At 36.2% G+C, this 26,962-nt stretch overlaps 1 protein-coding gene across 50 annotated transcripts in view; it reads right to left on the minus strand.

Moving 5' to 3' along the window:
- Positions 1-25,207, minus strand: part of neb (nebulin) — a 132,622-nt gene extending 107,415 nt beyond the window's left edge. For 49 of the 50 annotated variants that reach the window (XM_078090973.1, XM_078090969.1, XM_078090967.1 and 46 more), the window contains exons 1-11: positions 25,087-25,200; positions 24,195-24,281; positions 20,636-20,677; positions 19,616-19,723; positions 19,429-19,536; positions 18,947-19,051; positions 18,747-18,851; positions 18,569-18,673; positions 17,667-17,771; positions 16,825-16,929; positions 16,634-16,741 (exon numbers count right to left, since the gene is read on the minus strand). In XM_078090973.1, coding sequence (XP_077947099.1) covers positions 16,634-16,741; positions 16,825-16,929; positions 17,667-17,771; positions 18,569-18,673; positions 18,747-18,851; positions 18,947-19,051; positions 19,429-19,536; positions 19,616-19,723; positions 20,636-20,677; positions 24,195-24,260 — 957 coding nt within the window. In that variant the 5' untranslated portion in view covers positions 24,261-24,281; positions 25,087-25,200. Of the gene's footprint in view, positions 1-16,633; positions 16,742-16,824; positions 16,930-17,666; positions 17,772-18,568; positions 18,674-18,746; positions 18,852-18,946; positions 19,052-19,428; positions 19,537-19,615; positions 19,724-20,635; positions 20,678-24,194; positions 24,282-25,086 lie in introns of all 50 variants that reach the window. The other variant, XM_078090927.1, reaches the window with a different exon arrangement.
- Positions 25,208-26,962: the final 1,755 nt, after the last annotated feature.

Raw genomic sequence — 26,962 nt, forward strand, 5'->3', positions numbered from 1 at the left:
GTTTCCTTCCCCCCTTATCACATTTGATAATCTTTGTAATCAATCTTTCCTTTGAATATTTCTTGAATATTTTCATGAATATTTCCGTGAATATTTCCGTGAATATTTCCGTGAATATTTCCGTGAATATTTCCGTGAATATTTTTTGGATTATTTTTTGAATATTTTTTATTTCACCAACCATCATCGCACTGGTTCCCTAAGAAGATCACTCCTTTTGTTTTCCTGGCAATATTGTAGAAAGAAAGATATTTGGCAAACACAGGTTTCCTTCCCCCCTTATCACATTTTTTAATCTTTGTATTCAATCATTCCTTTGAATATTTCTTGAATATTTTCATGAATATTTCCGTGAATATTTTTTGAATATTTTTTATTTCACCAACCATCATCACACTGGTTCCCTAAGAAGATCACTCCTTTTGTTTTCCTGGCAATATTGTAGAACGCAAGATATGTGGCAAACACAGGTTTCCTTCCCCCCTTATCACATTTGATAATCTTTGTAATCAATCTTTCCTTTGAATATTTCTTGAATATTTTCATGAATATTTCCGTGAATATTTCCGTGAATATTTCCGTGAATATTTTCGTGAATATTTTTTGAATATTTTTTATTTCACCAACCATCATCACACTGGTTCCCTATGAAGATCACTCCTTTTGTTTTCCTGGCAATATTGTAGAACGCAAGATATGTGGCAAACAAAGGTTTCCTTCCCCCTTATCACATTTGATAATCTTTGTAATCAATGATTCCTTTGAATATTTCTTGAATATTTTCATGAATATTTTCGTGAATATTTCCGTGAATATTTCCATGAATATTTCCGTGAATATTTTCGTGAATATTTTTTGGATTATTTTTTGAACATTTTTTATTTCACCAACCATCATCACACTGGTTCCCTATGAAGATCACTCCTTTTGTTTTCCTGGCAATATTGTAGAACGCAAGATATGTGGAAAACACAGGTTTCCTGCCCCCCTTATCACATTTGATAATCTTTGTAATCAATCATTCCTTTGAATATTTCTTGAATATTTTCATGAATATTTCCGTGAATATTTCTGTGAATATTTCCCTGAATATTTCCCTGAATATTTCCGTGAATATTTTTTGGATTTTTTTTTTAATATTTTTAATTTCACCAACCATCATCGGACTGGTTCCCTATGAAGATCACTCCTTTTGTTTTCCTGGCAATATTGTAGAACGCAAGATATGTGGCGAACATATTTCTTGAATATTTTCATGAATATTTCCGTGAATATTTCCGTGAATATATCCGTGAATATTTTTTGAATATTTTTTATTTCACCAACCATCATCACACTGGTTCCCTATGAAGACCACTCCTTTTGTTTTCCTGGCAATATTGTAGAACGCAAGATATGTGGCAAACACAGGTTTCCTTCCCCCCTTATCACATTTGATGATCTTTGTAATCAATCATTCCTTTGAATATTTCTTGAATATTTTCATGAATATTTCCGTGAATATTTCCGTGAATATTTCCGTGAATATTTTCGTGAATATTTTTTGAATATTTTTTATTTCACCAACCATCATCACACTGGTTCCCTAAGAAGATCACTCCTTTTGTTTTCCTGGCAATATTGTAGAACGCAAGATATGTGGCAAACACAGGTTTCCTTCCCCCCTTATCACATTTGATGATCTTTGTAATCAATCATTCATTTGAATATTTCTTGAATATTTTCATGAATATTTTCGTGATTATTTTTTGAATTTTTTTGATTTTTTTTTTAATATTAATGAATATTATTTTTTTTAACCAACTATCATCCCACTGGTTTCCTATGAAGACCACTCCTTTTGTTTTCCTGGCAATATTGTAGAAAGCAAGATATGTGGCAAACACAGGTTTCCTTCCCCCTTATCACATTTGATAATCTTTGTAATCAATGATTCCTTTGAATATTTCTTGAATATTTTCATGAATATTTTAGTGAATATTTCCGTGAATATTTCCATGAATATTTCCGTGTATATTTTCGTGAATATTTTTTGGATTATTTTTTGAATATTTTTTATTTCACCAACCATCATCACACTGGTTCCCTATGAAGATCACTCCTTTTGTTTTCCTGGCAATATTGTAGAACGCAAGATATGTGGAAAACACAGGTTTCCTTCCCCCCTTAACACATTTTTTAATCTTTTTATTCAATCATTCCTTTGAATATTTCTTGAATATTTTCATGAATATTTCTTGAATATTTCCGTGAATATTTCCGTGAATATTTTCGTGAATATTTTTTGAATATTTTTTATTTCACCAACCATCATCACACTGGTTCCCTAAGAAGATCACTCCTTTTGTTTTCCTGGCAATATTGTAGAACGCAAGATATGTGGCGAACATATTTCTTGAATATTTTCATGAATATTTCCGTGAATATTTCCGTGAATATATCCGTGAATATTTTTTGAATATTTTTTATTTCACCAACCATCATCACACTGGTTCCCTATGAAGATAACTCCTTTTGTTTTCCTGGCAATATTGTAGAAAGAAAGATATTTGGCAAACACAGGTTTCCTTCCCCCCTTATTACATTTGATAAGCTTTGTAATCAATCATTCATTTGAATATTTCTTGAATATTTTCATGAATATTTCCGTGAATATTTTTGGGATTATTTTTTGAATATTTTTTATTTCACTAACCATCATCACACTGGTTCCCTATGAAGATCACTCCTTTTTTTTTCATGGCAATATTGTAGAAAGCAAGATATGTGGCAAACACAGGTTTCCTTCCCCCTTATCACATTTGATAATCTTTGTAATCAATCTTTCCTTTGAATATTTCCGTGAATATTTCCGTGAATATTTTTTGAATATTTTTTATTTCACCAACCATCATCACACTGGTTCCCTATGAAGATCACTCCTTTTGTTTTCCTGGCAATATTGTAGAACGCAAGATATGTGGAAAACACAGGTTTCCTTCCCCCCTTATCACATTTGATAATCTTTGTAATCAATCTTTCCTTTGAATATTTCCGTGAATATTTCCAGTAATATTTTTTAATATTAATGAATATTATTTTTTTTAACCAACTATCATCCCAATGGTTTCCTATGAAGATCACTCCTTTTGTTTTCCTGGCAATATTGTAGAAAGCAAGATATGTGGCAAACAAAGGTTTCCTTCCCCCCTTATCACATTTTTTAATCTTTGTATTCAATCATTCCTTTGAATATTTCTTGAATATTTTCATGAATATTTCCGTGAATATTTCCGTGAATATTTTTGGGATTAGTTTTTTGAATATTTTTTATTTCACTAACCATCATCACACTGGTTCCCTATGAAGATCACTCCTTTGTTTTCCTGGCAATATTTTATAAAGCAAGATATGTGGCAAACACAGGTTTCCTTCCCCCTTATCACATTTGATAATCTTTGTAATCAATCTTTCCTTTGAATATTTCTTGAATATTTTCATGAATATTTCCGTGAATATTTCCGTGAATATTTTCGTGAATATTTTTTGAATATTTTTTATTTGACCAACCATCATCACACTGGTTCCCTATGAAGATCACTCCTTTTGTTTTCCTGGCAATATTGTAGAACGCAAGATATGTGGAAAACACAGGTTTCCTTCCCCCCTTATCACATTTGATAATCTTTGTAATCAATCTTTCCTTTGAATATTTCCGTGAATATTTCCGTTAATATTTTTTTAATATTAATGAATATTATTTTTTTTAACCAACTATCATGCCACTGGTTTCCTATGAAGATCACTCCTTTTGTTTTCCTGGCAATATTGTAGAACGCAAGATATGTGGAAAACACAGGTTTCCTTCCCCCCTTATCACATTTGATAATCTTTGTAATCAATCTTTCCTTTGAATATTTCTTGAATATTTTCATAAATATTTTCGTGATTATTTTTTGAATATTTTTGAATATTTTTTTAATAATAATGAATATTATTTTTTTTAACCAACTATCATCCCACTGGTTTCCTATGAAGACCACTCCTTTTGTTTTCCTGGCAATATTGTAGAAAGCAAGATATGTGGCAAACACAGGTTTCCTTCCCCCCTTATCACTTTGATAATCTTTGGAATCAATCATTCCTTTGAATATTTCTTGAATATTTTCATGAATATTTCCGTGAATATTTCCGTGAATATTTCCGTGAATATTTTCGTGAATATTTTTTGAATATTTTTTATTTCACCAACCATCATCACACTGGTTCCCTAAGAAGATCACTCCTTTTGTTTTCCTGGCAATATTGTAGAACGCAAGATATGTGGCGAACACAGGTTTCTTTCCCCCCTTATCACATTTGATAATCTTTGTAATCAATCATTCCTTTGAATATTTCTTGAATATTTTCATGAATATTTCCGTGAATATTTCTGTGAATATTTCCGTGAATATTTTTTGGATTTTTTTTTGAATATTTTTAATTTCACCAACCATCATCGGACTGGTTCCCTATGAAGATCACTCCTTTTGGTTTCCTGGCAATATTGTAGAAAGCAAGATATGTGGCAAACACAGGTTTCCTTCCCCCTTATCACATTTGATAATCTTTGTAATCAATGATTCCTTTGAATATTTCTTGAATATTTTCATGAATATTTTCGTGAATATTTCCGTGAATATTTCCGTGAATATTTCCGTGAATATTTTCGTGAATATTTTTTGAATATTTTATATTTCACCAACCATCATCACACTGCTTCCCTAAGAAGATCACTCCTTTTGTTTTCCTGGCAATATTGTAGAACGCAAGATATGTGGCAAACACAGGTTTCCTTCCCCCCTTATCACATTTGATAATCTTTGTAATCAATCTTTCCTTTGAATATTTCTTGAATATTTTCATGAATATTTCCGTGAATATTTCCGTGAATATTTTTGGGATTATTTTTTGAATATTTTTTATTTCACCAACCATCATCACACTGGTTCCCTATGAAGATCACTCCTTTTGTTTTCCTGGCAATATTGTAGAACGCAAGATATGTGGAAAACACAGGTTTCCTTCCCCCCTTATCACATTTGATAATCTTTGTAATCAATCATTCATTTGAATATTTCTTGAATATTTTCATGAATATTTTCGTGATTATTTTTTGGATTTTTTTGATTTTTTTTTGAATATTAATGAATATTATTTTTTTTAACCAACTATCATCCCACTGGTTTCCTATGAAGACCACTCCTTTTGTTTTCCTGGCAATATTGTAGAAAGCAAGATATGTGGCAAACACAGGTTTCCTTCCCCCTTATCACATTTGATAATCTTTGTAATCAATCTTTCCTTTGAATATTTCTTGAATATTTTCATGAATATTTCCGCAGATATTTCCGTGAATATTTTTTGGATTATTTTTTGAATATTTTTTATTTTACCAACCATCATCACACTGGTTCCCTAAGAAGATCACTCCTTTTGTTTTCCTGGCAATATTGTAGAACGCAAGATATGTGGCGAACACAGGTTTCTTTCCCCCCTTATCACATTTGATAATCTTTGTAATCAATCTTTCCTTTGAATATTTCTTGAATATTTTCATGAATATTTCCGTGAATATTTCCGTGAATATTTCCGTGAATATTTTTTGAATATTTTTTATTTCACCAACCATCATCACACTGGTTCCCTAAGAAGATCACTCCTTTTGTTTTCCTGGCAATATTGTAGAACGCAAGATATGTGGCAAACAAAGGTTTCCTTCCCCCCTTATCACATTTTTTAATCTTTTTAATCAATCATTAATTTGAATATTTCTTGAATATTTTCATGAATATTTTCGTGAATATTTTCGTGAATATTTCCATGAATATTTTTGTGAATATTATTTGGATTATTTTTTGAATATTTTTTTTTTTCACCAACCATCATCACACTGGTTCCCTATGAAGATCACTCCTTTTGTTTTCCTGGCAATATTGTAGAACGCAAGATGTGTGGAAAACACAGGTTTCCTTCCCCCCTTATCACATTTGATAATCTTTGTAATCAATCATTCCTTTGAATATTTCTTGAATATTTTCATAAATATTTTCGTGATTATTTTTTGAATATTTTTGAATATTTTTTTAATATTAATGAATTTTTTTCTTTTTTTAACCAACTATCATCCCACTGGTTTCCGATGAAGATCACTCCTTTTGTTTTCCTGGCAATATTGTAGAACGCAAGATATGTGGAAAACACAGGTTTCCTTTCCCCCTTATCACATTTGATAATCTTTGTAATCAATCTTTCCTTTGAATATTTCTTGTTTTTTTTCGTGAATATTTCCGTGAATATTTCCGTGAATATTTTTTGGATTATTTTTTGAATATTTTTTATTTCACCAACCATCATCACACTGGTTCCCTATGAAGATCACTCCTTTTGTTTTCCTGGCAATATTGTAGAACGCAAGATATGTGGCGAACATATTTCTTGAATATTTTCATGAATATTTCCGTGAATATTTCCGTGAATATATCCGTGAATATTTTTTGAATATTTTTTTATTTCACCAACCATCATCACACTGGTTCCCTATGAAGACCACTCCTTTTGTTTTCCTGGCAATATTGTAGTTAGCAAGATATGTGGCAAACAAAGGTTTCCTTGCCCCCTTATCACATTTTTTAATCTTTGTATTCAATCATTCCTTTGAATATTTCTTGTATATTTTAATGAATATTTCCGTGAATATTTCCGTGAATATTTCCGTGAATATTTTTTGAATATTTTTTATTTCACCAATCATCATCACACTGGTTCCCTAAGAAGATCACTCCTTTTGTTTTCCTGGCAATATTGTAGAACGCAAGATATGTGGCAAACAAAGGTTTCCTTCCCCCCTTATCACATTTGATAATCTTTTTAATCAATCATTAATTTGAATATTTCTTGAATCTTTTCATAAATATCTTCGTGATTATTTCTTGAATATTTTCATGAATATTTTCGTGAATTTTTTCGTGAATATTTCCATGAATATTTTTGTGAATATTATTTGGATTATTTTTTGAATATTTTTTTTTCCACCAACCATCATCACACTGGTATCCTATGAAGATAACTCCTTTTGTTTTCCTGGCAATATTGTAGAACGGAAGATATGTGGCAAACAAAGGTTTCCTTCCCCCCTTATCACATTTGATAATCTTTTTAATCAATCATTAATTTGAATATTTCTTGAATCTTTTCATAAATATCTTCGTGATTATTTTTTGAATATTTTCATGAATATTTTCGTGAATATTTCCGTGAATATTTCCATGAATATTTCCGTGAATATTTTCGTGAATATCTTTTGGATTATTTTTTGAATATCATTTTTTTTAACCAACTATCATCCCACTGGTTTCCTATGAAGACCACTCCTTTTGTTTTCCTGGCAATATTGTAGAAAGCAAGATATGTGGCAAACAAAGGTTTCCTTCCCCCCTTATCACATTTTTTAATCTTTGTATTCAATCATTCCTTTGAATATTTCTTGAATATTTCCGTGAATATTTCCGTGAATATTTTCGTGAATATTTTTTGAATATTTTTTATTTCACCAACCATCATCACACTGGTTCCCTAAGAAGATCACTCCTTTTGTTTTCCTGGCAATATTGTAGAACGCAAGATATGTGGCAAACACAGGTTTCCTTCCCCCCTTATCACATTTGATAATCTTTGTAATCAATCTTTCCTTTGAACATTTCTTGAATATTTTCATGAATATTTCCGTGAATATTTCCGTGAATATTTCCATGAATATTTTTTGGATTATTTTTTGAATATTTTTTATTTCACCAACCATCATCACACTGGTTCCCTATGAAGATCACTCCTTTTGTTTTCCTGGCAATATTGTAGAAAGCAAGATATGTGGCAAACAAAGGTTTCCTTCCCCCCTTATCACATTTTTAAATCTTTGTATTCAATCATTCCTTTGAATATTTCTTGAATATTTCCGTGAATATTTTCGTGAATATTTTTTGAATATTTTTTATTTAAACAACCATCATCAAACTGGTTCCCTAAGAAGATCATTCCTTTGGTTTTCCTGGCAATATTGTAGAACGCAAGATATGTGGCAAACAAAGGTTTCCTTCCCCCCTTATCACATTTTTTAATCTTTTTAATCAATCATTAATTCGAATATTTCTTGAATATTTTCATGAATATTTTCGTGAATATTTCCGTGAATATTTCCATGAATATTTTCGTGAATATTTTTTGTATTATTTTTTGAATATTCTTTATTTCACCAACCATCATCACACTGGTTCCCTATGAAGATCACTCCTTTTGTTTTCCTGGCAATATTGTAGAACGCAAGATATGTGGAAAACACAGGTTTCCTTCCCCCCTTATCACATTTGATAATCTTTGTAATCAATGATTCCTTTGAATATTTCTTGAATATTTTCATGAATATTTTCGTGAATATTTCCGTGAATATTTCCATGAATATTTCCGTGAATATTTTTGGGATTATTTTTTGAATATTTTTTATTTCACTAACCATCATCACACTGGTTCCCTATGAAGATCACTCCTTTTGTTTTCCTGGCAATATTGTAGAAAGCAAGATATGTGGCAAACACAGGTTTCCTTCCCCCTTATCACATTTGATAATCTTTGTAATCAATCTTTCCTTTGAATATTTCCGTGAATATTTTTTGAATATTTTTTATTTGACCAACCATCATCACACTGGTTCCCTATGAAGATCACTCCTTTTGTTTTCCTGGCAATATTGTAGAACGCAAGATATGTGGAAAACACAGGTTTCCTTCCCCCTTATCACATTTGATAATCTTTGTAATCAATCTTTCCTTTGAATATTTCCGTGAATATTTCCGTGAATATTTTTTGAATATTTTTTATTTGACCAACCATCATCACACTGGTTCCCTATGAAGATCACTCCTTTTGTTTTCCTGGCAATATTGTAGAACGCAAGATATGTGGAAAACACAGGTTTCCTTCCCCCCTTATCACATTTGATAATCTTTGTAATCAATCTTTCCTTTGAATATTTCCGTGAATATTTCCGTGAATACTTTTTGAATATTTTTTATTTCACCAACCATCATCACACTGGTTCCCTATGAAAATCACTCCTTTTGTTTTCCTGGCAATATTGTAGAACGCAAGATATGTGGCTAACAAAGGTTTCCTTCCCCCCTTATCACATTTTTTAATCTTTGTATTCAATCATTCCTTTGAATATTTCTTGAATATTTTCATGAATATTTCCGTGAATATTTCCGTGAATATTTTTGGGATTATTTTTTGAATATTTTTTATTTCACTAACCATCATCACACTGGTTCCCTATGAAGATCACTCCTTTTGTTTTCCTGGCAATATTGTAGAAAGCAAGATATGTGGCAAACACAGGTTTCCTTCCCCCTTATCACATTTGATAATCTCTGTAATCAATCTTTCCTTTGAATATTTCTTGAATATTTTCATGAATATTTCCGTGAATATTTTCGTGAATATTTTCGTGAATATTTCTGTGAATATTTTTTGAATATTTTTTATTTCACCAACCATCATCACACTGGTTCCCTATGAAGATCACTCCTTTTGTTTTCCTGGCAATATTGTAGAAAGCAAGATATGTGGCAAACACAGGTTTCCTTCCCCCTTATCACATTTGATAATCTTTGTAATCAATCTTTCCTTTGAATATTTCTTGAATATTTTCATGAATATTTCCGTGAATATTTCCGTGAATATTTCCGTGAATATTTTCGTGAATATTTCTGTGAATATTTTTTGAATATTTTTTATTTCACCAACCATCATCACACTGGTTCCCTATGAAGATCACTCCTTTTTTTTTCCTGGCAATATTGTAGAACGCAAGATATGTGGAAAACACAGGTTTCCTTCCCCCCTTATCACATTTGATAATCTTTGTAATCAATCTTTCCTTTGAATATTTCCGTGAATATTTCCGTTAATATTTTTTTAATATTAATGAATATTATTTTTTTTAACCAACTATCACCCCACTGGTTTCCTATGAAGATCTCTCCTTTTGTTTTCCTGGCAATATTGTAGAAAGCAAGATATGTGGCTAACAAAGGTTTCCTTCCCCCCTTATCACATTTTTTAATCTTTGTATTCAATCATTCCTTTGAATATTTCTTGAATATTTTCATGAATTTTTCCGTGAATATTTCCGTGAATATTTTCGTGAATATTTTCGTGAATATTTTTTGAATATTTTTTATTTCACCAACCATCATCATACTGGTTCCCTAAGAAGATCACTCCTTTTGTTTTCCTGGCAATATTGTAGAACGCAAGATATGTGGCAAACAAAGGTTTCCTTCCCCCCTTATCACATTTTTTAATCTTTTTAATCAATCATTAATTTGAATATTTCTTGAATCTTTTCATAAATATTTTCGTGATTATTTTTTGAATATTTTCATGAATATTTTCGTGAATATTTCCGTGAATATTTCCATGAATATTTCCGTGAATATTTTCGTGAATATTTTTTGGATTATTTTTTGAATATCATTTTTTTTAACCAACTATCATCCCACTGGTTTCCTATGAAGACCACTCCTTTTGTTTTCCTGGCAATATTGTAGAAAGCAAGATATGTGGCAAACAAAGGTTTCCTTCCCCCCTTATCACATTTTTTAATCTTTGTATTCAATCATTCCTTTGAATATTTCTTGAATATTTCCGTGAATATTTCCGTGAATATTTTCGTGAATATTTTTTGAATATTTTTTATTTCACCAACCATCATCACACTGGTTCCCTAAGAAGATCACTCCTTTTGTTTTCCTGGCAATATTGTAGAACGCAAGATATGTGGCAAACACAGGTTTCCTTCCCCCCTTATCACATTTGATAATCTTTGTAATCAATCTTTCCTTTGAACATTTCTTGAATATTTTCATGAATATTTCCGTGAATATTTCCGTGAATATTTCCATGAATATTTTTTGGATTATTTTTTGAATATTTTTTATTTCACCAACCATCATCACACTGGTTCCCTATGAAGATCACTCCTTTTGTTTTCCTGGCAATATTGTAGAAAGCAAGATATGTGGCAAACAAAGGTTTCCTTCCCCCCTTATCACATTTTTAAATCTTTGTATTCAATCATTCCTTTGAATATTTCTTGAATATTTCCGTGAATATTTTCGTGAATATTTTTTGAATATTTTTTATTTAAACAACCATCATCAAACTGGTTCCCTAAGAAGATCATTCCTTTGGTTTTCCTGGCAATATTGTAGAACGCAAGATATGTGGCAAACAAAGGTTTCCTTCCCCCCTTATCACATTTTTTAATCTTTTTAATCAATCATTAATTTGAATATTTCTTGAATATTTTCATGAATATTTTCGTGAATATTTCCGTGAATATTTCCATGAATATTTTCGTGAATATTTTTTGTATTATTTTTTGAATATTCTTTATTTCACCAACCATCATCACACTGGTTCCCTATGAAGATCACTCCTTTTGTTTTCCTGGCAATATTGTAGAACGCAAGATATGTGGAAAACACAGGTTTCCTTCCCCCCTTATCACATTTGATAATCTTTGTAATCAATCATTCCTTTGAATATTTCTTGAATATTTTCATGAATATTTCCGTGAATATTTTTTGGATTTTTTTAAAAATATTTTTAATTTCACCAACCATCATCGGACTGGTTCCCTATGAAGATCACTCCTTTTGTTTTCCTGGCAATATTGTAGAAAGCAAGATATGTGGCAAACACAGGTTTCCTTCCCCCTTATCACATTTGATAATCTTTGTAATCAATGATTCCTTTGAATATTTCTTGAATATTTTCATGAATATTTTCGTGAATATTTCCGTGAATATTTCCATGAATATTTCCGTGAATATTTCCGTGAATATTTTTGGGATTATTTTTTGAATATTTTTTATTTCACTAACCATCATCACACTGGTTCCCTATGAAGATCACTCCTTTTGTTTTCCTGGCAATATTGTAGAAAGCAAGATATGTGGCAAACACAGGTTTCCTTCCCTTTTATCACATTTGATAATCTTTGTAATCAATCTTTCCTTTGAATATTTCCGTGAATATTTCCGTGAATATTTTTTGAATATTTTTTATTTCACCAACCATCATCACACTGGTTCCCTATGAAGATCACTCCTTTTGTTTTCCTGGCAATATTGTAGAACGCAAGATATGTGGAAAACACAGGTTTCCCTCCCCCCTTATCACATTTGATAATCTTTGTAATCAATCTTTCCTTTGAATATTTCCGTGAATATTTCCATTAATATTTTTTTAATATTAATGAATATTATTTTTTTTTAACCAACTATCATCCCAATGGTTTCCTATGAAGATCACTCCTTTTGTTTTCCTGGCAATATTGTAGAAAGCAAGATATGTGGCAAACAAAGGTTTCCTTCCCCCCTTATCACATTTTTTAATCTTTGTATTCAATCATTCCTTTGAATATTTCTTGAATATTTTCATGAATATTTCCGTGAATATTTCCGTGAATATTTCTGTGAATATTTTTTGAATATTTTTTATTTCACCAACCATCATCACACTGGTTCCCTATGAAGATCACTCCTTTTTTTTTCCTGGCAATATTGTAGAACGCAAGATATGTGGAAAACACAGGTTTCCTTCCCCCCTTATCACATTTGATAATCTTTGTAATCAATCTTTCCTTTGAATATTTCCGTGAGTATTTCCTTTAATATTTTTTTAATATTAATGAATATTATTTTTTTTAACCAACTATCATCCCACTGGTTTCCTATGAAGATCACTCCTTTTGTTTTCCTGGCAATATTGTAGAAAGCAAGATATGTGGCTAACAAAGGTTTCCTTCCCCCCTTATCACATTTTTTAATCTTTGTATTCAATCATTCCTTTGAATATTTCTTGAATATTTTCATGAATATTTCCGTGAATATTTCCGTGAATATTTTTGGGATTATTTTTTGAATATTTTTTATTTCACTAACCATCATCACACTGGTTCCCTATGAAGATCACTCCTTTTGTTTTCCTGGCAATATTGTAGAAAGCAAGATATGTGGCAAACACAGGTTTCCTTCCCCCTTATCACATTTGATAATCTTTGTAATCAATCTTTCCTTTGAATATTTCTTGAATATTTTCATGAATATTTCCGTGAATATTTCCGTGAATATTTCCGTGAATATTTTCGTGAATATTTCTGTGAATATTTTTTGAATATTTTTTATTTCACCAACCATCATCACACTGGTTCCCTATGAAGATCACTCCTTTTTTTTTCCTGGCAATATTGTAGAACGCAAGATATGTGGAAAACACAGGTTTCCTTCCCCCCTTATCACATTTGATAATCTTTGTAATCAATCTTTCCTTTGAATATTTCCGTGAATATTTCCGTTAATATTTTTTTAATATTAATGAATATTATTTTTTTTAACCAACTATCATCCCACTGGTTTCCTATGAAGATCTCTCCTTTTGTTTTCCTGGCAATATTGTAGAAAGCAAGATATGTGGCTAACAAAGGTTTCCTTACCCCCTTATCACATTTTTTAATCTTTGTATTCAATCATTCCTTTGAATATTTCTTGAATATTTCCGTGAATATTTCCGTGAATATTTTTTGAATATTTTTTGAATATTTTTTATTTCACCAACCATCATCATACTGGTTCCCTAAGAAGATCACTCCTTTTGTTTTCCTGGCAATATTGTAGAACGCAAGATATGTGGCAAACAAAGGTTTCCTTCCCCCCTTATCACATTTTTTAATCTTTTTAATCAATCATTAATTTGAATATTTCTTGAATTTTTTCATGAATATTTTCGTGAATATTTCCGTGAATATTTCCATGAATATTTTCGTGAATATTTTTTGGATTATTTTTTGAATATTCTTTATTTCACCAACCATCATCACACTGGTTCCCTATGAAGATCACTCCTTTTGTTTTCCTGGCAATATTGTAGAACGCAAGATATGTGGAAAACACACGTTTCCTTCCCCCCTTATCACATTTGATAATCTTTGTAATCAATCATTCCTTTGAATATTTCTTGAATATTTTCATGAATATTTCCGTGAATATTTCTGTGAATATTTCCGTGAATATTTTTTGGATTTTTTTTTGAATATTTTTAATTTCACCAACCATCATCGGACTGGTTCCCTATGAAGATCACTCCTTTCGTTTTCCTGGCAATATTGTAGAAAGCAAGATATGTGGCAAACACAGGTTTCCTTCCCCCTTATCACATTTGATAATCTTTGTAATCAATGATTCCTTTGAATATTTCTTGAATATTTTCATGAATATTTTCGTGAATATTTCCGTGAATATTTCCGTGAATATTTTCGTGAATATTTTTTGAATATTTTTTATTTCACCAACCATCATCACACTGCTTCCCTAAGATCACTCCTTTTGTTTTCCTGGCAATATTGTAGAACGCAAGATATGTGGCAAACACAGGTTTCCTTCCCCCCTTATCACATTTGATAATCTTTGTAATCAATCTTTCCTTTGAATATTTCTTGAATATTTTCATGAATATTTCCGTGAATATTTCCGTGAATATTTCCGTGAATATTTTTGGGATTATTTTTTGAATATTTTTTATTTCACCAACCATCATCACACTGGTTCCCTATGAAGATCACTCCTTTTGTTTTCCTGGCAATATTGTAGAAAGCAAGATATGTGGCAAACAAAGGTTTCTTCCCCCCTTATCACATTTTTTAATCTTTGTATTCAATCATTCCTTTGAATATTTCTTGAATATTTTCATGAATATTTCCGTGAATATTTTTTGAATATTTTTTATTTCACCAACCATCATCACACTGGTTCCCTAAGAAGATCACTCCTTTTGTTTTCCTGGCAATATTGTAGAATGCGAGATATGTGGAAAACACAGGTTTCCTTCCCCCCTTATCACATTTGATCATCTTTGTAATCAATCTTTCCTTTGAATATTTCTTGAATATTTTCATGAATCTTTCCGTCAACATTTCTGTGAATATTTCCGTCAACATTTTTTGGATTGTTTTTTGAATATTTTTTATTTCACCAACCATCATCACACTGGTTCCCTATGAAGATCACTCCTTTTGTTTTCCTGGCAATATTGTAGAAAGCAAGATACGTGGCAAACAAAGGTTTCTTCCCCCCTTATCACATTTTTTAATCTTTGTATTCAATCATTCCTTTGAATATTTCTTGAATATTTTCATGAATATTTCCGTGAATATTTTTTGAATATTTTTTATTTCACCAACCATCATCACACTGGTTCCCTAAGAAGATCACTCCTTTTGTTTTCCTGGCAATATTGTAGAATGCGAGATATGTGGAAAACACAGGTTTCCTTCCCCCCTTATCACATTTGATCATCTTTGTAATCAATCATTCCTTTGAATATTTCTTGAATATTTTCATGAATATTTCCGTCAACATTTCTGTGAATATTTCCGTGAACATTTTTTGGATTTTTTTTTGAATATTTTTAATTTCACCAACCATCATCGGACTGGTTCCCTATGAAGATCACTCCTTTTGTTTTCCTGGCAATATTGTAGAAAGCAAGATATGTGGCAAACACAGGTTTCCTTCCCCCTTATCACATTTGATAATCTTTGTAATCAATGATTCCTTTGAATATTTCTTGAATATTTTCATGAATATTTTCGTGAATATTTTCGTGAATATTTCCGTGAATATTTCCGTGAATATTTTTGGGATTATTTTTTGAATATTTTTTATTTCACCAACCATCATCACACTGGTTCCCTATGAAGATCACTCCTTTTGTTTTCCTGGCAATATTGTAGAACGCAAGATATGTGGCAAACACAGGTTTCCTTCCCCCCTTATCACATTTGATAATCTTTGTAATCAATCATTCCTTTGAATATTTCTTGAATATTTTCATGAATATTTCCGTGAATATTTTCATGAATATTTCCGTGAATATTTTTTGGATATTTTTGAATATTTTTTTAATATTAATGAATTTTTTTTTTTTAACCAACTATCATCCCACTGGTTTCCTATGAAGATCACTCCTTTTATTTTCCTGGCAATATTGTAGGACGCAAGATATGTGGCAAACACAGGTTTCCTTCCCCCCTTATCACATTTGATAATCTTTGTATTCAATCATTCCTTTGAATATTTCTTGAATATTTTCATGAATATTTCCGTGAATATTTCCGTGATTATTTTCGTGAATATTTTTTGGATTATTTTTTGAATATTTTTTATTTCACCAATCATCATCACACTGGTTCCCTATGAAGATCACTCCTTTTGTTTCCCTGGCAATATTGTAGAACGCAAGATATGTGGAAAACACAGGTTTCCTTCCCCCCTCATCACATATAATCATCTTTGTAATCGATCATTGCTTTGAATATTTCTTGAATATTTTCATGAATATTTCCGTGAATATTTTTGAATAGTCTTTTTTTCACCTCTGGTGATGGAGGAGTTATTAGTCATGCCACCAAGTGAGGGAGGAGACATAAGTTGTACCCGCAGGGGAGGGAGGAACCATAAGTTGTGCCCCATAGGGGGGGGGGGGGGCTATGACTCACCTCGCTGGCGGCGATGCGGGCCTTCTTGTTGGCGTCGTAGACCGGCGTGTCTGTCTGCATGAAGTAGATTTGGTCTTTGTTGTCCTCGTAGTCCTGCGTATACCTTTTCTGAAAAGGGATGGACAGGTGAGATGTGGTGGAGCCCCTCCCCCCCTCGGCCCCGCCTCTCCCAGGTGACAGTAGCTCCTTACGCTGCTGAAGTTCTCCATGGCCACCCGGGCCGTGGCCACGTCGAAGTATGGCGTCTCGCACCACTGACCCTTCACGTTCTTGTTGTAATCTTCCTTGTATTTAAGCTGAAGCACAGAGACATTGAAACGATGAGATTAGTTTGACAAACTATCCATTAAGATGAATTATTAATCTCATGTTCCTGTTAACTATGGCGGCCTCTCACTGGCAGCTGGGTGACGTCAGAGAGCAGCTGGCCCCGGTTCCATGTCACAGCAGATATAATTAGACTTTATTTATAGGTTTTATACGTGACAGAAAGCACCAGAGGAGTTATTCTAGACAACAGGTGTGAAGCAAAATGTTCTAATTGATTGCTGCACTTTTGCCATAATTTAAATGTGGAATAAAGCAAAGCTTTGTTACTCTCATGTACGCATATTATTAACAGTAACATCTGAAAACACGGGAAATAAAGAGTTGACGATTAAAGTGCAGGAAAAAATAATAATAATAATAATAAAGGCCAAATAAAAGCCAGTTATGTTGAACTGAGAGCTGCCAGGATTTATCTAACTTGATGATGTTTTTCACCACACACCTTTATAAGCTGCACCGTTGTGATGTGGACTCGCTTGTGGAACCTGTGAGGTTTTTCCTCGTGTGAAGTCGGAACTTAACATATAATAAATGTGACCGCAGGTGAAGACGCGTCTGCCATTTAAAACACTGAATCAGAGACTAAAGTGCAGCTTTTAGCCTCTGAGAACATCTGCAGTGATCATTGATATGGATTCCTCACACACACACACACACACACACACACACACTGAGCCTGTTTGATTGGTCGGGTTCTGCTTACATCACTGCGCTGGCGGCTCACTCTCCGGGCCAGCTCCATCTCAGGGGGGTCGGCCAGCGAGGTGTACTTCGCCTTGCGCAGGTCATGACCCTTCTTGTAACGAATCTGCATCACACAAACACACACACACACACACACAGTGGTGGTTGGTGGTTTAGTTCTCCTGAGGGGGTTACACAGGTCTTACACAGTCTTATATCAGCAGAAGGAACCGTTTTAATGTGCCGCCGTGTGACGCCAACATGCGATAAAACAAAAGTAAGAACTTCTCGATATCGAAGGGGAGAAAATGCGCTTGTTGATGTTGAATGAACAACGTGATTTAAGTCATATTTGATGTTGTCCTTTGTTTGATGGGCAGTGAATAATCACTTTGGTGATCAAATCATACTGTTATCATTGTATTTTTAACTCAGTATCAATGTATGTATACTTAATGATTTTGTACATTTGCTAGACGTTACATTTTTACAGATAAATAAACCGGATTATTTCTGGGTTTTTTAAGGTATTCAATCCTTCTCGTTGATGATAATGAAAGCCAGATATACCTGGTGAGGGCTGCTGCAGAATGAAGGGTTTGGCTAAATCCTCGGAATAAATATTATTGTATCCCCAAACACTAAAATCATCAAATACATATACTGAGCCTAAAAAAGCTCTTCCATTTCTATTCAAATATACTCTACATGATTATAGTATTTTATTTTATTTTCCTGATTCTGTCATATTTGCTTTGGTTTGGAATTTGCTTTTAATTTAATTAAATATGTAATGAATATGAATCAAAATAATAAAAAAACAGTATTAACACAAATATAATTAATAGTTAATTAATTAAAAATAGACTGTTTTGATGTGTTACTAAATGAGTTGTCCCTTGAAGGACCTGGTGCTCTTACATCGCTCAGGACCTCCTGGGCTCGGGCCACCCGGCGCAGCTCGGGGCTGTCGCTGTACGGGTAGAACGCCGTCTTCTCCTCGTCCCAGTCCTCCGTGTAGAGTTTCTGTCGGGGGGCGACAACAGGTTCACCATGCGCTTCCCCAGGTGTTGTGTCTCAGGCAGCGGGTGCTCTCTACCTTGCTGTAGTTCGCAGCATTCTTCACGGCCAGAACCAGCTCGGGAGCATCGGGAGGCAGCAGGTACCGGTCCTTCGTCTCGTCCCACTTCTGTCTGTACAGGACCTGCGGGGGGGGGGGGGGGACCAGAGCTCCTTTCTGTTCTTCATGTCACACATACACATCTACATCTACATCTACACACGGATCCATGTGTTCACCTTGCTGATCAGCTCGGAGACGCGCTTCACGTGAGCGACCTCACGCGCCTCTCCGTCGTACAGGCTGGTGGTCCGAGCCTTGTTCCCCTCCATGCGGTACTTCACCTGAAGACCAAGCGGGGGGATAAAAAGGGAGGGATTGATTATTATCACTTTGTTTGGTAATCTGGTTTTCCTAATGAAATAAGAACATTTTTAAATTGTTCACCTGTACAGAAACAGGAAAACAAATGAAAATATCTTAATGTCAATTGATTTATTTATCAAAATAATCAAATCAGATAATCTGAATTAAAGTGCCTTTTTTCCTGTTAAAATAACAATAAATAATAATAATCTGTGATCCACTTGTATAACGTCACACTCAATCTGACCAGTTGAGTTTCACAAACAGCATTAAAATGAGCGACCTTTCCCCTTCAATAACCTTCTAACCCTCGACCTTTAACCCCAGACGCCGGGGCTTGTGGGTCATGTGGTACCTCGCTGAGCTGCTCCTGGGCCTTCCTGATGCGAATCATCTCCGGGGAGTCGGTGATGATGGCGGGAGGCGTCCCTCTGGACACGTCGTACGCATGGCGGTATTTGTTCTGTGGAGAAGAGCCCGTCGTTCAAACCACGAAGCGGGGAACAAAAAGCCGTCGCATGCGGCGAAGACGAGACGCTCACGTGACTGTACTGCTCCATCATCTTCTGGCTGTGAGCCAGGTACGGGGTCATGAACTTGGAGGTGTCCACCTTGACCTTCTTCCTGACCTTCCTGCTGGGCAGGCCGGCCTGGAGGAGGACAGAGCGAGACATCATCAGGGGGGGGGGGGGAGGGGGTCACAACGAGGCGCCGTGACGATATCTATGCGAACGGCCGACTGAAGGACAAACAAGAAGCGGCGGCTTGTGACGCATCCCGCATGCAACGCCAGGCGCAGCAACAGGAAGTGGAGCCGCGTGGACTTTTTACAGCGGTCATTGTGTTATTAGAGAAGTGTCCATCCAAAATAACACAACTCAAAAGGTCTTTACTTCTGGCTCGATGAAACACCTTTTGAAAAGTGGTTGCCAGGCAACCAGGGATCAGGTTTATTTAGTTTTTTAATTAACTCATATTTTGTGATAAATGTTTCTGAAGGAATATGTGACATGACGTTTAGATCAAAGATGCTCCGCCTCCCAAAACCTCCAAAATTTCATTTTTATTTTCCTAATAATTATTATAATACATAATGTCACATTTGTCTTTGTTAGCTTTAATTGAAGTGAATCATAATTTAATCAAATTAAATCAAAATTTAGTTGAAAACATGTATGTCATTATTTAAAGAAAATAACAACAATTTAAATTAAAAATCATGTTTCAATGCATTTAAAAAAAACATTGCAATGCATCACAACTACGAGAAGTCTGATTATAGTTATGAGGGATTATAAATATATATATATATGAGTTCTTATGATTACAAAATGATATTAACAGATTATCTGAATTCATGAAGCAGATAACGGACATAGAAAGTGTTACCAAAACAACAATGAAAAATGACTTGAAATGACGTGCAGAAGCTGATTTTGAATCCTTAACATACAAACCTTCCAACATTGAGGACACAGGAGGGACTAAGCGGACAGATAACCAGATGACATGCAGACAAACGGGGGGGGGTCTGTCTCTTGGGAGAGGAAGAGGGGCTTTACCTGGAAGGCCTGAGAGCCCTCGTGCTTGGTCGTCGTTGTGATCTGCTCGACATGTTACAAATAAAGAGACACTCTGAGGACAGCACGGCATGGGGTCACTTTGGGTCACTTTGGGTCACTTTGGTCAGACTGAGGCTGATGTTTCTGCAGCTCTGGTTACCCATTGACTACTTCCTGTGTTGCACATTAAACAGTCCTCGAGGAGCAGAGAGGGTTCCTGGTGGATGTGCTGTCATTAAGCCTTTATAGATCTATATATCTATATAGATATACAGATATATCTCTATATAGATATAGAGATATATCTGTATATCTATATAGATATACAGATATATCTCTATATAGATATAGAGATATATGTATCCCTGGTTAAATGAGCCACCAGGTCTATAAGCACCAGGCTCTCACACGGCCTGGTTTTTAGTTCACGTCATCCAGCCCGGTAAAACTCAATGAGGAGAAGACCCTCATTTATCTAAGGGTGGGGGAGGGGGGGGGGGGGCATGCTGCTCCTCGAATACCCCGTCTAACTTTCAGCTTGTGTGTCACTTCCTTCTCTTCATGAAGCTTCTACAGTCACTTCCTTCTCTTCATGAAGCTTCTACTGTCACTTCCTTCTCCAGTCACTTCCTTCTCCTCATGAAGCTTCTACAGTCACTTCCTTCTCTTTATGAAGCTTCTACAGTCACTTCCTTCTCTTCATGAAGCTTCTACAGTCACTTCCTTCTCTTCATGAAGCTTCTACAGTCACTTCCTTCTCCTCATGAAGCTTATACAGTCACGTCCTTCTCCTCATGAAGCTTCTACAGTCACTTCCTTCTCTTCATGAAGCTCCTACAGTCACTTCCTTCTCCAGTCACTTCCTTCTCCTCATGAAGCATCTACAGTCACTTCCTTCTCCTCATGAAGCTTCTACAGTCACTTCCTTCTCCACATGAAGCATCTACAGTCACTTCCTTCTCCTCATGAAGCTTCTACAGTCACTTCTTTCTACAGTCACTTCCTTCTCCTCATGAAGCTTCTACAGTCACTTCCTTCTACAGTCACTTCCTTCTCCTCATGAAGTTTCTACAGTCACTTCCTTCTCCTCATGAAGCATCTACGGTCACTTCCTTCTCCTCATGAAGCTTCTTCAGTCACTTCCTTCTACAGTCACTTCCTTCTCTTCATGAAGCTTCTACAGTCACTTCCTTCTCCTCATGAAGCATCTACGGTCACTTCCTTCTCCTCATGAAGCTTCTTCAGTCACTTCCTTCTACAGTCACTTCCTTCTCTTCATGAAGCTTCTACAGTCACTTCCTTCTCTTCATGAAGCTTCTACAGTCACTTCCTTCTCCTCATGAAGCTTCTACAGTCACTTCCTTCTCCTCATGAAGCTTCTACAGTCACTTCCTTCTCCTCATGAAGCTTCTACAGTCACTTCCTACTCTTCATGAAGCTTCTACAGTCACTTCCTTCTCCTCATGAAGCTTCTACAGTCACTTCCTTCTCTTCATGAAGCTTCTACAGTCACTTCCTTCTCCTCATGAAGCTTCTACAGTCACTTCCTTCTCTTCATGAAGCTCCTACAGTCACTTCCTTCTCTAGTCACTTCCTTCTCCTCATGAAGCTTCTACAGTCACTTCCTTCTCCTCATGAAGCTTCTACAGTCACTTCCTTCTCTTTATGAAGCTTCTACAGTCACTTCCTTCTCTTCATGAAGCTCCTACAGTCACTTCCTTCTCTAGTCACTTCCTTCTCCTCATGAAGCTTCTACAGTCACTTCCTTCTCCTCATGAAGCTTCTTCAGTCACTTCCTTCTCCTCATGAAGCTTCTACAGTCACTTCCTTCTCCTACAACTAAAATTACATCTTCAAATGTACCAGAAATCTAAAATAAAACCAGAGCTGCGAGAAAGAACATCTCAATCCCCTTTATACAGGAGGCTTCGATATCTGAATCCATCAGACAGGAGAGAACATATCAGCTCTCTGTCTCCGCCCTAGATGTCCACTTCTAAATGAGACCTCTTAGCTCCGCCCCTCAGTCACCTGAGGACAAACACGGACATCTCTCTCAAATCCAAGATCTAACGTAATGTGTGACATCATCGAGTATGAAGGAGGAGTTAACGGCGTTTAAAGGACACGAGTCGTTGCTCATTCTGTGTCGACATACTGAACTTTATTTAAGGATAATAAAAGAATCAAGTATTTTTAGAGTGTACTAATATACAGCTGTACTTTCACTCAACTTTTATGTCAACAAGCAGCAGTTACCACGGCGACACGGATCAACCTCATGTGACTGAGCGTTGCATTGTGGGTAATTAATGCTGGTTAAGTGTGTGAATAATGAGTGTTATTGGTTTCAGACCCACTAAAAAGTGCAACAATTTGATTTAATATTTAAAACATAGAGAGCTTGAGTCCCTAACCCCAGAAATGAGTGATTCCATCTTGTCCCCTCGCCTGGGGACAAGATGGACGCGTCTGATTGGCTGTTTGATGATGACCACACACTTTATACTCGATGACATCAGAAGTTTGATATTAAATCTCTGGTTTCTGAGAGAGTAGCTAATAGAACATCATGAAATATCTGGTATTCATTCAGCATAAAATGCTGCAGCTCACGGAGACGTAAAACGACGTTTCTCTCCGTTCTGTGGACGCGATACGAAGCCGTCCTGTTTCCTCCACAGTGCAGATGAAAGTGGAAGTGAAATCAGAGCGTATTGATTTGGGTCCATATGGGTCTCCATCGGTTCCGCCTCCCAATCGATTCACATCTTTGCAGTAAAGATGGTGAATCCTTTGAAACAGTTGATATGTTATATGGGAGTTAAACGACAATGAAATCATTCAGACTCCCCTATAAGATATCAGCAATATTAAGTATGAATAAATATACAAGGCCAACTTTAACCCCATTTCAGCAGGAAATATGAGATTAAGCTGCTGGCCTTCTGCTTTCACTCTTCCATTGGACACTGACAGGGACACAAGGACTCACACGCAGAATGAATCCATCACCAAAATAAATAAATAACATCGTCAATTTAATCACAGTCTTACATCACTAATGCTGCATGAGTGCTGTTGTTGTCTTAGAGACATTAAAACTTGCATCTGTAGGTCAAACATGCTGTAGATATCTGACGGTCTGCTACAATAAAAGGCAAATGAATCAGGTGTGAGAATCAAATCTTGTCTGTAGATAATTAGACTCCGTTTATCAGGTTTTTATTTCAGATTCACAACAGACAACGAATTACTCGTATCTTGAATTGAAATAGTTTGGATTTAAGTGTCTGTTAAGGGATTTAAATCCAGGTCTCAGGGGGGTCCGTCTGAAACTGGATCCACCAGAAGAACTTGCTGACTGGTGGGAGGGGGGGGGGGTCACTAATTAGCTACTCATGGGGGGGCCTGCTAGACCTGCAGGTCCTGCATTTAAACCTCAACTCTACTGATTCATTCCTCTCTTTGTAAACGGTTTTAGCCTGCAAATGTATTCAGGTTTAAAAACGCCAACGAAAAGCTAAAAACGGAAGAAAGTGAGAAAACTTCCACTTACCTCCTCCACGATCTCCTCCTCCTCAAACTCCTCAAACTCCTCATACTCCTCTACTACTTCCGTCATCTGGGGACGGAGTTAGAGTCCCTGCACAGAACAGACAACATCTATTATTCATAATCTAAACGGCGAATGAACCTAAAAGTTCCATCATTATATGCATATATATATATATATATATATATATATATATGTATATTTTAAGACCCGCCCCCCCTTACAGCCCCCGTTGGACCAGTTATCCCGGATTCAAAAAAATGTATGTGAAGCCAGAAGAGCGTTTCATACCAGCAAACAGAACCCACTGAGGACCCCCCCCCCCCAAACCCAGCTAACTAAAGTTAACAGTGATGACGAGCAAAGGCCTTTCTATGAGGGGGGGTCACCCACAACACGGCTCGGGGGGCTGAAGGCTGGCGACAGCTGGCCAGCAGAGCCTCAGCTATTTGACATGTAAGCCAATGCCGCGTCCTGATTGGTCCGCTGCGTCCGGCCGGCTGGGGGGGGGCCACTGCCTTCTGAGGCTGCGGGTTAAATATAGGGCGCCATGCTAAGTACCTTTTTTAGCACTTCGCTGCCCTCTCTTTAAATCCAATAATTTAATAACACAATAATTAAGACGAATGAATAAAAGGAACAAAAAAAAAAAACAGCTGTGGAGATTTCCCCAGAAGAACGTCCGATAGATCCAGAGTACGGGGGGGGGGGGTCTGCTCCGCCGGGGCCTTTCAGATCAGGATGTTCTGGTTTATTCCTTCAATGTGCAGCAGAGCTCTTCGTCCCCAATGAGCAGGTCCAGGGGTCAGCGGGGGGTCAGCGGGGGGTCAGCGCGGCGTCCCAGCAGGTATAAAACGTGGATATTCTAGCGGTTTTGCTCCTCTCGTTTGCTTACCAGTTATAGAAAGTTCCACGGTCTCCAAAGCTCGCCAAAGTCTTTCCAGCTTCCCTCCAGAGAAACGCCGGGCGACAGAACTCAGCCAGGACGTCCACCCAGGTTATCATGAGGCCGACTCAGCCAATCGCAGGCCGGCTCTCGGGTTTCAGGACCTAAATTTACCCCGATGATCCCGTCAGGAGGGAGCACCTGTCGAGGGCAATGCATCAGCAGGACGGTTATGAGGAGGGAATGCGAAGGGAAAAAGGGTCGAGCCTGATCAGAGGCTGTGTTGATAAATAGATGTTTTATAAAAAGGTAAAAAGGTTTTAGAGGCAGGCGGGCAGGAGACCCAGCAGGGCCTCGGGGATCTGATGAGGTCATCAGTTATCTGCATCGCTCCTCTTTGGGATCAGGTCCAAATCTCACGAGGAGGTTCAAGGCACAGAAAACACTTGTCGGTTTGATTCCCAATGAGACGCCACCTAAAACAAAAGAGGTCTGACCAATCAGCAACGACCCTTTGGTTAGAAACAAAGCCTGTGGATGACCGATGAGTCACGGCGACTCATTTGGAATCTATCACATTTAGATCATTAAAGACCGGAGGGGAGAAGAGCAGGAGATGGACGAGATGATAGAAGAGAGAAGGACGAGATCACAGAGACGAGACGTTACGGCAGAGGAGAGATTTTAGAGTGAAAAGGGAAGACAAGAAACCAAATTAAATATTGATACTTACAAGTATTCTGGGAATGGATTTGCAGAAATATAATAAAAGACCCATATGTGATTTTAATAACCTGAAGAACTTTTGTGCTTTAACTTCATTCTGCAAAAGCAAATTACAACATAGAAGTACAAGTGAAGACAATAGTTTGATTCAACCCTGATTCATCAGATTCCCTGAGAGATTTCATTTACAAACCATAATTGTTGTGTAATTACCTCACATTTAAAGTTTAGTCTATCAGTGTGTGTGTGTGTGTGTGTGTGTGTGTGTGTGTGTGTGTGTGTGTGAGCTACATGATGCTGCAACACAGAAATAAAACAGTGCGACAGCTGCAGCATCGACACCTCGGACGTGGACTCTGCTGCCAGCTGGGGCCCTGTGGAGAGGTCAGAGGTCGCAGCAGAGGATGACTGCTTGTTGTTGTTGTTGTTTATGAGGCTGACAAACATCTGGAGACTGTACGGTGATCAGGCACCGTGGACACACCTTCCTGAAGATAAACCCCCGGGTCTCCTCCCTTAGATTGAGGTCGTATTTGTGAAACGGCTTCGCTTCAGCGACACCTGAAACGTTTGCTTCAAACTAACGGAAACAAACGAATCACAGTGAGAATCACGACTGCAGCCCGATGATTCAATACGGAGTCACACCAGATGCTGAGGAGGTTGTTTCAAAGGACCTGGGGAGTAGAGGTGTGAATAATAGGCAGAGTCATCTTTTTTTTTTTTTTTTTTTGCAACCTGTGAACAGGAAGTGACCATCTCCCGCTTTATGTTCTATTAGAGACCTGTCAATCAGTGTGTAGCCCCGCCCTAAAGCATCCCCTGCTGTTACGGTCTGTTTGACGCTAAATGGACCATAATTTACAGAATGAAACTAGAGACTGAGACCATAAACTCATGTTCACTTCACTACACAGAAGCAGTCATTTCCTCATAGACGTCTATGGGAGCAGAGGAGTCGCCCCCTGCTGGTCACTACAGAGAAGTAGAGTCATTTCCTCATAGACGTCTATGGGAGCAGAGGAGTCGCCCCCTGCTGGTCACTACAGAGAAGTAGAGTCATTTCCTCATAGACGTCTATGGGAGCAGAGGAGTCGCCCCCTGCTGGTCACTACAGAGAAGTAGAGTCATTTCCTCATAGACGTCTATGGGAGCAGAG

This window comes from Gasterosteus aculeatus, chromosome 16 (assembly GCF_964276395.1).
Source record: "Gasterosteus aculeatus chromosome 16, fGasAcu3.hap1.1, whole genome shotgun sequence".
NCBI lineage: Eukaryota > Metazoa > Chordata > Actinopteri > Perciformes > Gasterosteidae > Gasterosteus > Gasterosteus aculeatus.